Raw genomic sequence first — 13,307 nt, 5'->3', positions numbered from 1 at the left:
TAGGTAAGGTTACTGTACAGTTTAATATAATTTTTGTCTAAATAAAACACACACACACACACACACACAAGTGAGGGGGTAGTACACTACATCCCCAGGGTTTGCGTAGCTGAAGCCGACTAACCTGCTACCACACAGTTCAGCCCACAACCTGCATGGGAGCACTGAGCACCACCCACACACCAGCAGGCTTAAACACACACGCATACAAACACATTCACAAACAAAGCGAAGAGGCAAGTGTCACGAGCTTCAAACCTGACTACCACCCAAACCCAAGCCCCTACACCTCATTTTCTCACCCTCTTTTCACACCCAGCCCGACCTTCACTGTTCCCCCACAAACCCCCCCCCCTCCAAACTCTTCAACCTTGTGTGTGGATACTATCGAGCCTAACAGCCTCCACCGCCTTCAATACACATCACACGCAACTTTGGCTTTGACCAACGATAACTGAGAGGTGAATTTAACGTACTTATCTTGTTTAATCAACTTTTAAAAATGTCCATTCATGTCAGATAAGACAAGTGGAAAGTGCTTCAAATCCTCCTTTGCAATCCCACAAGCACACGCGCAGCTAATATTTTTTCCATCTTTCGACCGATCTCGCCTACACTCCTCCTCCACTCATGCTTGTAGCTGTTGTCTTGGTCTGTATTATATTTTCCCCGTGGAACACACAGATGGAGAAGGTGCAGACACACACACATGAACGTGCACACACTGATGTCCACTACTCTTATAATGGTAATGCTACACAGCCCTACCTGAAGGAAGCAAGCTCAGAAGCAGGGGGGGGGCAAACCAAAAGCATTCTGGGAGATGGTGCATGTCACGGTGACAGTTTGGCTGACAGGTTTATTTGTTAAAGCTATAATAGCCGGGAATTGCAAACATTACAAGCAGATTTCTAAGCTTTCGTCTGCTCATGAGGACTCAGACAAAATGTGCACGGATGGACACACATGCGTAGAAACACACACGCACACACACACACAAACACACAGACACACACAATCCTACAATAATTGAATAACTGAATAAAAGACTTTGGAGGGCTTATCATATCAAGCTCCAACCCTTAACTCGGCAGTAGGAAGGACAAAACAACCGGACAAATCCAGCGAGGCCTAAGACAATTTGGAAAAATCGCTAGATGGTCTCTTAATCCCAAAGATCCAGTTAGCCACTGTCACAGAGAGGGAAATGCTTAAATCTTACTGACTGGACATGCAGTTATAGCTGTAAGCTAAGAGGGTGCACTTTAAACGAAAGTTTAAAAGAAAAAAAGGCTTTCCTGTACTGTAAAGTTCCTGAAACTACAAAAATAACTAGAACACAGAAGACAAAAAATATACTGATATAGCAGCTCCCTGACTCAAAGAGTTGGAGGATCTCCTGCAAAATGTGGAGTGCTTTAATTTGCTAAAAGTTAGTACAACAATGGCTGAGTGTATAATAATGATGTCCTCTCAGGTGATGGGTTTCCATCACTGATGGCTGAGAAGAGATTATATCATTTCATCAGCAGCAATAGGCTTCATATCATGTAACAAGGTAGAACAATATATCCTGAGAAAGAAATCTCTGTGCCAATCTAAGTTTGCCTCACATTAGTAACGTAAAAAAAAGTTTGGGAAACTGCATGCAAGGAGATAATGATTAGATGAAGGATGAAACAGACCAGATCTCTGTCACTTTTACAGATTATTTGTACAAGACTCACCTGGCTGCAGGCTGCACTTGGAGGTGCACGTCAACCAGGCGCGCATTGCTTTATATACCGTACACAGAGCGTAAGTGAAGTGGGGATGTTCCCCTCTCACATGGTAAGCATGGTAGAAAATGGAGGAAGACGGAACTGACCGGTTTGAGAGGGCAGACACAGACAGCAGACATACACACACACACACACACAGCGCAGGAGACAGACAGTCAGCGAGAGAGAGGCAAAGACGCTTCCAGCTTCAGTCGCCAATAAAGAGAAAACACTTGACGCCACACTTTTTAACTCTCAATACGCATCAGATGGTGATCAGCGGTACCTCAACAATTACAAAAATTACCCGAGAGCACCTTCTGCAAACAAAATCCCCCCCCTCTGTCTTGTCTGGTAGTACTCTGGGGTTGGGTGTTGACGCAGCAGAAATTTCCAGCTGGAGAAATCCCCCTTTTGGAGGTTAATCGAGGGGAGAAGGAGGAGGGTTTAAGCCCTTGTCCTCCAAGCTCCGAGCGCTTTCATTTTGAATCCCCTCCAGACGGCTGCACGGGGGAGCATCATCATATTTTATGTAGCACAATATCTCCGCATGCAATTGCATGACCCCCCTCAAGCACGGGTTGTCAATGCCGTTCAAAAACTTTGCAAATTTCACCAGGATCCGCTCGTTTCACCAAACTCAACCCAAAACACACGAAACCTAACACAGGATGATGTATGCGCCAGCAAGTGTCACAAACTGACAGATTTCTTAAAGTATAGCCTTAAGAAAATACATTTGTGTAGGCAGATGATATTTATTAAAAATAATATCCTGCAAATTAAAGATTTGTTTTCCTCCTGGGCGCTATTACCAACATCATTAAAAAACTCCAAATATCCATTTTGCGCACTCAGTATCAAACAATTTCCATTTTAGATCAGTTTGGCTACATATATTAAAGCACACATTATAAAGTATAGTTATATCTTTACTGTGTAAGACAACTGTCTGTGTTCCACAATCAGCTACATAATGTGTGAAATGTACAATGTGCGAATCTCGTCAGCGAATGACAGCTTTTCCAAATATCAACAAGCGTAATAGACAGCTGGCTGTCACGTATGGAACAGGTAGGCGTACTTTCAGACTGTCGCTTGCTCACTCGGTCGGGTATTTAGCTGTCAAAATGCACTCACGCCGTGGCTAACATTATGCCAATGGACTGGAATAAAAAAGCGGCGGAAAAAACAGACAGGCAGGCCTTCATACGGTCGCTTTTCCGATGGCCAACTATAACGAGTGCCACGATTGCGAAGAGTTGCATTGTGTCATGTCTCCAACCTGTGCGCCCACCAACTATCAGCTGTAGACGCGATGGCTGCGTGAGGCAGAAAACTAATTGTTGACATGATATAAAGGCATGGAAATCCAGCGATATCCGCCGCATCTGAATGAAATCTCAAACATGTTAGCAGGGGGGGAAGCCGGGCTGAATGCTGATAAAATGAAAAAAAGAGCTACTACTAATATAAGGAAGTCAGACATACCTGTTACCCCATGGGGTCTGGGGTGGACGCGGTGTCGGTCCTTCGGAGTCCAATCTGGTGTGACAGCCTGAGAGAAGAAAGGAGGGGATGTCCAAAGCCCTAGGTACTGTCCTTCCTCTCCTCTGTATGCTTTCTTTAAGTGTTATTCCCCCTGTTTTCTCCCACTCCCCGCTCTTCCTCCACCAGCCCCTTTTTTCTTTCTCTCTTTCCCTCCCCTGCTTTTCCGTGTCTTGGTATCAGGAGCCTCCCCCTCCTCCTCCTCCTCCTCCTCTGTGTATGTCTATGTCTCTCTCTCTTCCTCTCTCTCCGTCTCTCTCTCTATCTCACTCTCCCCCTACACTCTCTCTCTCTCTCTCTCTCTCTCTCTCTCTATCTCAGTATGTCCCCGTATCTCCTCTCTCTCTCTCTTTTCTCTCTCTCTTTCTCTCTCTGGGCAGAGTCAGGAAATGAGACAACGTGAACGCACCGCGCGTATCCATCTGATCTAAGACGTGTCCCACTCTTATCAGAAACACTCAGGCAAATTCAGCCATTTTATATAATAATAATAATAATACTAATAATAATAACAATAACAATAATAATAATAATAATAATGATGATGATGATAATGATGATATTTCTGTGTTATGATGTAAGCAGTGGGGTTGTCATGAGTCCTGTCTGTGTGGTTTATGGTGCTTCTGACTTGTGCGTCTGTTGCCATAGGGCTCAGTAATGACCAGGGGCTTACTGTAACTTACCCCCTCTTGTGGCAATAACAAGGAAACAGCAGTCAGTCACATACTGTAAAAAAAAAAAAAAAATTAAAAAATAAATAAATAATAAGAGTGACATTTACAGTTTGACACGGTTTGGCTGGAAAACACCTTTGGGAGCCATGTGATGTGCAGCATGCAAGGCAATTTTTGGCAAAAAGTCTGGGGTAATTCCACTTTAGCCTGACCTCTCCCTTTCACACATCAATGATTTTTTTTTTCTGATTTTGCTTTGTTGTTAAGTTATAGGGGAAATTATGAGGTATCAAAGTTGTTTAACGCTTGAGAAACAACAGAGAGAGAGAGAAAGAGACATTAGAAGTGTTGTGTGTTTTCCCAAGCAGCTAGAAAATATTGTTTTATTTATTGCAATATTCACCTGATATTGTATTGTACTCTACCTGCACTTTCTGAACCAGAATCAACTTTATTGTCCGAGTACTGCTGACACACAAGGAATTTGACTTCAGCTGCCAAGAGCTCTCAGTGTGCTTATACAAACTGAGCGGAGAGTACAGTAAGACAAAAATATAGACATAGCTAAAAAAAGGCAACAAATACAAGCAGACAAACACACAGCTGCTCTGTGTTGTAATCACAAAGTTGGAACACAGGATATCATCATTCATTTTGTTGTAGACAGTGAATTTCTGAGGAGCTGATTGTGAAAGTTGTTCAAGTTGGTTTTCTATTTTTTGACTTTTTCATAGTTAGAGCTGAAACTACGCGGAACTCAGGTTCTTTAGCTTATATGAAATTTTGGTGTCTTGTAAGTTCATGGGGGTTGTAAGCATGGCACAATAATAAAAACTTAATTCATATTAAGAGGCTACAATATAGAAGCTGCGTATTTTCTATGAAAAAGTTGGAAAAAGACTTGAAAAAGACAAGAAATGTGAACAGGAGTGAGTTTGTGTGTGTATATGCACTCACCGAGCACCTAATTAAGAACACCTGTGCAATCTAATGCGATCCAGTGCAGCAGCTCTACCATAAATTCTACTTTCACAAAGCTTATACATTTTAAGTTTTTGTTGACATTGTAAGAAAGGAGATAAATCTACTTATTTGTTTATTATTGAGGTCATAGTGGGTGGTGGTGATGTACTGGAGTGCATTATATTGAATGTTGTTCCTAATATTTTGACCCCCTCATGTATGTTAATGGGGTGGACAACACCACCCCATTAACATAGTGAGTGTATGTGTGTGTGTGCGTGTATCAGGGTCAGGACATTACAGTGAACCTTGTGTGTGGATGTCTGTAGTAATGAGGAACTGCGGATGAGCATGTTTCTTAGGAAATAAGCGTGTGTGCTGTGATCAGGAATCGTTGTAGGTTTGAGGAAGTGGGAAAAGTTAATGGGGAAGAGAGCGGGTGGCACAGCAAAACATGTAGTATGTGTGTGTCTGTGTGCGTGTGTGTGTGTGTGTGTGTGTGTGTGGGGACAGAATGATGTGTGGTATGACACAGCAGGGGGTAGAGCTGGGCCTCCATCACTCTGGATAGTTGGCTGCTGAGGGTCGGATAACGGAGAATGTCAGGCCATGTGGATTAAGGATGTAGGTCTGTAATGCCCAGGCACGGATCTCTCTCTCTCTCTCTTCGAGTAGGGTCCGCAAATACAATCCCTGCCTGAAACAAGCTGCTTTACTCAAAGCTGTACTACCTCCTGCCAACATGGCCTTTCAATCCGCCTGACACGACAAGCATGACCCCAGCCTCTTTCTATGCCACATCCTTAACCCCCAGCAGCCCCCCCCTATGTCTGTTCGTGGATGGGTTTAGGCATCATTAGGCCACTTACACATGTATTCAGTCCTGGGAACACTCATCACGACAATCCTCTCAGGACGGAGAGTGGTGGCGTGTGGGGCTAGCGGGAGTTCTGTACAATGGTGTTGTGTATCTGTGTGTGTGGTACTTATGTTCAGGAAGAGTCCTTGAAACACAAGGTGGTAGGGGTGTTCTAGACTTTTGTGTGTGTGTTTGGATTGAGGAGGAGGGTCAGTGTATCAGGCTGAATAGCGCTCTTCTACTGTATTCTGCTTTTTCCACCGCTGGTTTGACTTTTAAGAAATGAAAGTAGGCATGTTGTTTTTTGCTTTTAAAGTTTGTCGATGACGCCTGGGAGATGGCATTAAAAATACAGATGCGGAAAAAAGAAACACACACATCTTTGCTCAGCGCAGGAAGTGAAACCATGTCCCTTCGTGATGACTTGCGTTTGAACTGCGACAAAGGGATGAGCTACATAAACGCACTTTAGGAAAACTTTTTTGAAGTCAAGCGTTAATTTGCTCTCCCAGCTCGAACCCCCTGCTGAGGAACGCAGTGGCATAATTGGTCACATCGAATTAAAGAGCAAAAAAATCTACAACTGTCATAAAAATAGCATGAGGTGCTTTCATAGCCCCATCCACTACCCTTCACTATCAATTTACCAAGGGGAACAGCTGTGTGCTGCTTGTGCCATCCTAGCCCTGCTTGTATAGAAAGCAGAGCCTGCGGCTGAAAGAACACTATCTCTACCAGGTGCAGGCAGGGGATGGGGGAAGGCATTACAAAGGAATATTTGGCACAAGGTGTGAGACAACAATATGCGTGAAGGTGCAGCTTAGTGATACTCAAATCGGTATTGGGAAATGACAAGGCTTTTATAAAGAGTACTCCCTCAGACAGAAAGAGCAAATTAAGAGTATGGGAACGAAGGCCATTGATGGTAGGAAGGAAGCGAGGGAAGGAAAGGATTGAGGGGCAAGAGGAAAGAGGGAAGGATGGCATTAATAAAAGAGGAAAAGGAAGCCAAAGAATGAGCAGATTTCTCAAAGAAAGTAAAAATGAATGAAGCACAACGAAGAATGACACCAAGAGAAGCAGAATGAATCGAGGTTATTGGATTTAAAGGATGTATAATCATCCAGAGGATACAGAGAATGTGTTTGTGCTTGCTGCCCACACATTTTGTTCCCGTGTGAAGGCGACATGCAGGGGGGTGCCGGGGCTGTTCGCACCATTGCCTGTCCTCGTGTCACCCATAAGACTTCCTGTCATCCCTAAAGCCTTTGTGCCTACTGTATGTATATGATGCAGAGATGCCTCTGGACAGAGCTGCAGATAGCACCCTCGTCACCCCTCAAGATGTGGTCTTCTTTGATAAGGACGACTCCTGGCTGACCTCACTGTGTCCATCTGCATGTGCGGAGAAAAACACATGAATTTTCCCCAGTTAGGGGCCGAAATAATCTTCCTCCTAGATGAAAAATATTCAGGCTTTTCATGCCCTGGATTTCTGAGGTTTCAGCCCCCGTATGCCTCGCTCTAACCCTCCTGGCAACTTCGTTTTTATAGGGAATTCAGATCTTTTCCTGTTTATCATATCTTAGCTCCCTGTGTTATGAATCCCACATTAAACTGCCCTCTCTCCCTCTGCATCTCGCTATCTCCGTCTCTCTTTCTGCATGTCTACCCTCTTGATCCCTTCCTCCACTTTCCTACCCCCTCCAAATCTCATTTACTCCATTGGAAGTAGTGGGAGAAAGAAAAGAGAGGAGTACAAAACGACCTTCTCTTCCCCGAAGCAAGAACATCTTCTTATTGTGGAGGTCACCGTCTCAGTGCAGCCCCACGCTCTGAACACTACTCTGCTTGTTTTAATGATGCACAGAGCGGAGGGAGAGGGAGGGAAAGAAAAAGAGAGAGACAGAGAGGGAGGAGGGGAGGGGGGGGGTGGATGAAGATGGGAGGATTGGCTATTTTTTTCTGCCGACTCTGTTCACCCCCACCCCCTCTCCTACCTTCCCTCCCCCTCTTCTGTGCAGAAAGTGCACCTCTCTTTCCACATCCATCTTGAAAGGTTCTTCTAAGCTGTCTAACCTCTCAGCAATATTATATATTATTGCTTGCCTCAACCCACACTGAAACCTGGGTTGCTATGCTACAATAATATGACCTCTCATCTCTTCTCCTCCACTACATTTCCTTTCTCATCGCTTCCTCTTATTTCTGCAGGGAGGCAGGGGAAGGGGTTAACAGCATCCCCTGTTCAGCTTCCCCCTCCCATCAGGCCTCTCTGTCTCTTTAATGACCTTCTTGGGCTCAGTGCCGCTGTTTGATTTGACCCCGCTGACCGTGTGGGGTCATGACCCTATTCCACACCACAACAAATTATCTTTGACCCCTATGGAAGGAGGATCCTATCTGTACAAGTCGCCATCTATCTATGTAATTATGTACAGTATACAGAATGTATGTAATCTATCTATCTATTGCTTCTTTATTTCTTCAAGATGATAGAGAGATAGAGATATAGATAGATACAGGCTGATATGAACTGCTGGTTCTGAAACTCTCAACCCAAATCATAATGCACAGCCAAAAATCCCTGTTACATCATCCATCTCCAATCCCTTCCTCCTCCTCCTCGTTCTCTCCCTGTGCCATCCTCTTCTTTCTCTCTTATCTCTGCTGGCCCCGTCTCTTGGGGGTCGTTCGTTTTTGTCATAATCACCTTGGAGATTGGGGACCGGTGCCCATGGCAGAGCTGAGCGGAGGAAAGGAGGAGAGAGGATGAGAGAGAGAGAGCGAGAGAGGGGAGGTGTTGAGATGAGCAGCGGAGGACAGTCTTGCGTGGGGTTGGGGGGGGGGGGTATGACGGCTTGTCTGGCTCAGCCCCGGCTAATGTGAGGGGACAGCCTTGGCTTTGCCTAAACCACACTTACGCCGTCGATGCCAGGCAGAGCGGGGTGGAGAGAATAGACGGATGAAACGCTCTCCTTTTCAGCGCTGCCTTCTCCCACCCGCTCTGACTGCATACGGAGGCGCGTGGGGCCCCAATGTCACACCCTGTAGGTGTTTAAGCTGCTTACTTACACCAACAAGAGAAAGAGATGAGGCAATAGAAGACAGGGGGAGAGAAGGAGCTGCGAAAAGGATGAGAGAGGGAGAATGGGAGAGAGTTAGAAGAGGATGGGGGTGGAGGTCACGGTTGTGGGAGGTTGTAATCTGTGAGTATCCCAGTTTGACTGTCTTCACAACGAAGAAGGGTTGTTTTATGTGGGGGATATTCATCAGTCGTTATGCTGGTGCGGTTTTGAGTGTCTGTCATATATCTGAGTGTGACGATTAGATACCGCTTTGACTGAGACAAACGGAAACAGGCAGAGTCATCAGGATGATAATATGATAAGTCTTTTTCTCCTGCCCCACCCCACCCTGCTGACTCTCAGAATTAAAACATTTCCCAGACTTTTACACCCTTCCAGGAGAGGCTGACTGGGAAGGCGTGGGATGCACCAGTCAGGAGATGGTTTCCTCAGGGAGGGGGAGATGGGGATCACTATGTGTGTTTCAAAAATCCTATCTTGCTGTCAGGCATGTGTGTGTGTGTTCAGGCCTGTGTTTGTCTCACTGAGGTGTGAGGGGGTGATGATGACGCATGTTGGAGGGGTTTAGCATGGGGGGGAGGGAGTATTAAGGGACGGACACAAGAAAGGCCTTTGTCAGGGATCATTTAGGGCTACTATGTAAGAGTAGAGACACGAGCATACAAGGGAAGGGTCAGAGGGTGACGGCCGGACAAAGACGACTCACACCGACGCACACGTTCGACATTGTGCACTCGCTCTTTTTCTCTGTGAGCTGCTCTGGCTGTTTTAACTCCTATTTCTGTCCTCTCAGCAGCCTTCTTGTTGATGCATGCTGGGTAGGTTCTCAGACACTCCCTCCTCAGGTCACTGGCTCTGTTTGTCCTAGCCCTCCTTTCCTTCAACCCCTCCCCTCCCCCTCCTTCCCCTCCAACTCCTCTCTGCCTCTCCTCCTCGCCTGACCAGTTCCTCTAATTTGGTTTCTAATTTTTTTTCTGTACCTCATCTCCTCTCCCTTCAGCTATGTGGGGGTAAAGTACAGTCCCTCCCTCTTGGCCGTGTTTGTGTTTGCTCTGCGCTTATGTGTATGTGTATTTGCACCGTGTGTATACACACACGCTTGTATGTAAATCCCCTAAAGTACCCAAGGTTCTTAGCTGCATGGTCCTTCTTCAAAATGATGATTGAAGACCGATGGCCTTTAGGAAAACAGATCCCACTTACAAACCGCGGTTAACATGTAAGGAAAAGCGTGGGTTTATGTCATGTGTATGCACGCACTAACACATTTACGACAAAAAGAAAGGACTAGCAGACCAGACAAATGTGTTAAATGTGATCCGCAAGTCAGACTACAATCCCATGTTATAAATCTGCACACCAGATTTTTTTTTCAAATATCAAGTTGTCAATGTGTGTGTGCATGCGTGTCTGTGTGTGTGTGTTGGAGAGGGAGATAGAGACGAATTGAGCACAGCGTGGTGGTAGAGCTTACAGTAAATGGAGACATTTAGGAAAGCAGTAGATAGACAGACACAAACACACAGATCAAAGAGATTTGAGCATTACAGTACACGGGGGAACAAAAGGAATAGAGAGAGAGAGAGAGAGTCAAAGAGAGAGAGGATGTGAGTGAAGGTGAATAGAAACCCCAATCAATACGCCATCCAAGAACTGCTCGAGCCAGCGAAGGAGCAGAGAAATCTGAAACAGGGAGAGAGAGAGAGAGAGAGAGAGAGAGAGAAGAGAGAGAGAGAGAGAGAGAGAGAAAGGAAAAGTGGGTCAAATAATGAGACGAAAAGATGAGGACAGAGATACGGAGGGAGGGAGAGATGGACGGAGCTGTGGTAGAACAAGAGCGGGGTCAGGAGAGAGAGGAAAGAGCATGAACGAGGGAGTCACGAGCTCCTGACCTCTGCTGACCTCTCAGCCAGGAGGGCCCAGGGAGCGTAGGGCAGGGGAGGGGATGGGAGTGGGGGAGGTTTGGAACAGGAGGTAATATTGATGTGGTGAAAAGACGGGGGATAGGACGTGATGTGTTGAAGAGGGTGAGGAGGAGGGGTGAGGATGAGGGTCAGAGGGGTTGGGGATCAGCTGACCATGCAGGGACAGTACAGGGAGGCGTTTTCTCTTCACTGAACCAAACCCAAGAACAAGTGGTCTGTCAGTGCAGTCATCAAATTTAATTCACCTTGATACTCACGTCTGTCTTGCGCACCTGTTTATCTTTTTACACAAACCATTCTGATAACTGACTGTCATTTAGCATCTTGTACACATCAAACATTTGGCTGGTTAACATTACAGTTGCTGCTGGTTTCCATTGAGAGCATTTCATTCATGCTTCACTGCAAAGAACACTATTTAACTATCAAACAGTGAGACCTCAAATTATCCCACAATGCAACATAATATGTAGTGAGTAATCAGAAGATTTGTAGTCATTTATCAAGTGCCAACAATCATCATCCACTGTTAAGGCTGGATTAACAACTAGGCAAAACATGCCTCGAGGCCCCATAGCTAACTCCAAAGCCTCAAAAGATTCAGACTTTCTGTGTCAGCTAGTTTCTGCCAGGTTACTGAAAATTTGTTTGGGAATATTTAAGCACTACAGCACAATATGACATCATAAGGGCCTTCAGACAGGTCCACACAGCAAATCTAGTGCCACGTATTGCAGAACAGAAAAACTTAACATATTGCACTGTGCCACAGCACAGGTAGTACTGTACCAGCTATTAACAGGCTACAACATATGCTGCATGCCTTTGGTTGCCAACAATAAGAAAAGATGCAGGCTTTACCTGAACCCCGGTGAACTCTTCTGGCTTTAAACCAGAATACGTCCGGGATGAGGGTTATTAGTTTTTGTCCATCACAGCCTCAACAAAAAGTTGCTCTTTTCAGCAGCACGCTACTTTCATGCGTTCCTATCTCTACTCGTTCTCTCTGGTGTCTGCCCTCTGACAGACTCATCATAAATACAACACTGTCTCCCAGAAATTACATTTATATACTACTAAGCTGCAACAGCAAATAAGTTTTGAAGGTAACGTAATGCCACCCAAATTACATTTTCTGTCAACATGATGAAAAACTGTTGTTCATTAATGTATCTGGCAAGTTTAAAACATGTTGATTCTGTCGTATGAGTAAAATCTTCAGTGACAGCCTATTTTATTTTTTTCCCCACTAAAATATCAGATCTTGCAACACAATATCTGTTGGAAGTAAATAGAGCATTATTAAACCTTTTTATGGTTATGTTCAGATACTGGCAGCATTTGGTTAAGGTTATTGAAATATCATGGTTTGTTTAATTCAGAAAAAGTCTCCAGTGACTCAGCACAAGACACAACATGATTATTAATATCTAACAACAATCTTTCACTTAACCAAAGTATTTTTTGTTTTGGATGCAACTGCATTTGGTACGCCTGCCATCCGCCCCGACCTCCTCCGTATGACTTCAGTGAGGTACATACAGTAAATGTATATATTCATTTGAAAAAATGTTACCTGTGAACAATCCTGGCAGCAATTATGTTTGTCAGTGCAACATAATTGGGCTAATAATTTAGTGGTATATAAACGTAATTTCTTAGAGAAAGGATTGGTTAGATAAGACCCGGCCTCTTGAAGTTTGGCAACCAATCAAAACAAATATTAACCTGTAACTGTGACAACAGAGAGCGGGAGGAATAGGGGTTGATAGGGGGCCCTTCACAGGTTATTCCGTCCATGTCAGACCTTTCTCACATAAGACATTTTGACATATCGGAAAATCTCAGGTGTAAATAATAAAATGAATGATGGCTGAATTCCTTTTAGCTGATTCAACTTGAATATAATGCAGCCATCATTATTGTCATTAGTAACACCTGCGCTTTTCCTACTACAGCAAGTCAGAATCTCTGCATTTACACAGATTTACAATTACAATGTTATTTTTGGTTGTTTTGTTAATTTTGCAAAAGGACACACTGTATAAACCTCATAGTGCCAAACTACATGTGGTAATGTACATCTGGAATCAACAGCATAAAAATTTTATGAGCTTTGAGATATAAAATAAAGTTTGATTCTGCATCTACAGGGTCCATTTTTTGTGTCAAAGTTAGAGAGTTTTGGGTAAATTTGAATGATGTCTCCTGAATACCCTCCATGTCTTTTTCAGTCTGGTTGGACTATGCCTCTGAGAAAACCTTTAAATGTATTATTTTAACAAGTTTTTGCATCTGCATCTTGAGCAGCATCAACATACGGTACACATAGTGATAGAAAATCATCTTATACACAAGCTCAATTTTGTTAATTGTTTTTAATCAGGAAATTCATCAGAAAATAGCCAAAATGTTTGAGAAAAACAACCAATACATCACAATATTAAACAAAATTCTATTATTGTGGCTCTATATCTGCATCTGGA

At 44.2% G+C, this 13,307-nt stretch overlaps 1 protein-coding gene across 5 annotated transcripts in view; it reads right to left on the bottom strand.

Moving 5' to 3' along the window:
- zbtb46 (zinc finger and BTB domain containing 46) overlaps positions 1-3,481 on the bottom strand; it is a 61,902-nt gene extending 58,421 nt beyond the window's left edge. The window contains exon 1 of one of the 5 annotated variants that reach the window (XM_044351966.1): positions 3,252-3,481. Coding sequence is in view for 3 of the 5 variants with exons in the window: in XM_044351963.1 (XP_044207898.1) it covers positions 1,728-1,773 (46 nt within the window). In the remaining 2 variants the exon portion in view is untranslated. Of the gene's footprint in view, positions 1-1,727; positions 2,136-3,251 lie in introns of those variants that run through there. The other 4 variants (XM_044351964.1, XM_044351963.1, XM_044351968.1 and 1 more) reach the window with 4 other exon arrangements.
- Positions 3,482-13,307: the final 9,826 nt, after the last annotated feature.

The sequence above is a fragment of the Thunnus albacares genome, chromosome 5, assembly GCF_914725855.1.
Source record: "Thunnus albacares chromosome 5, fThuAlb1.1, whole genome shotgun sequence".
Taxonomy (NCBI): Eukaryota; Metazoa; Chordata; class Actinopteri; order Scombriformes; family Scombridae; genus Thunnus; species Thunnus albacares.
The sequence above is the reverse complement of the archived record's forward strand: the minus strand, read 5'-3'. Positions and strand labels throughout refer to the sequence as shown.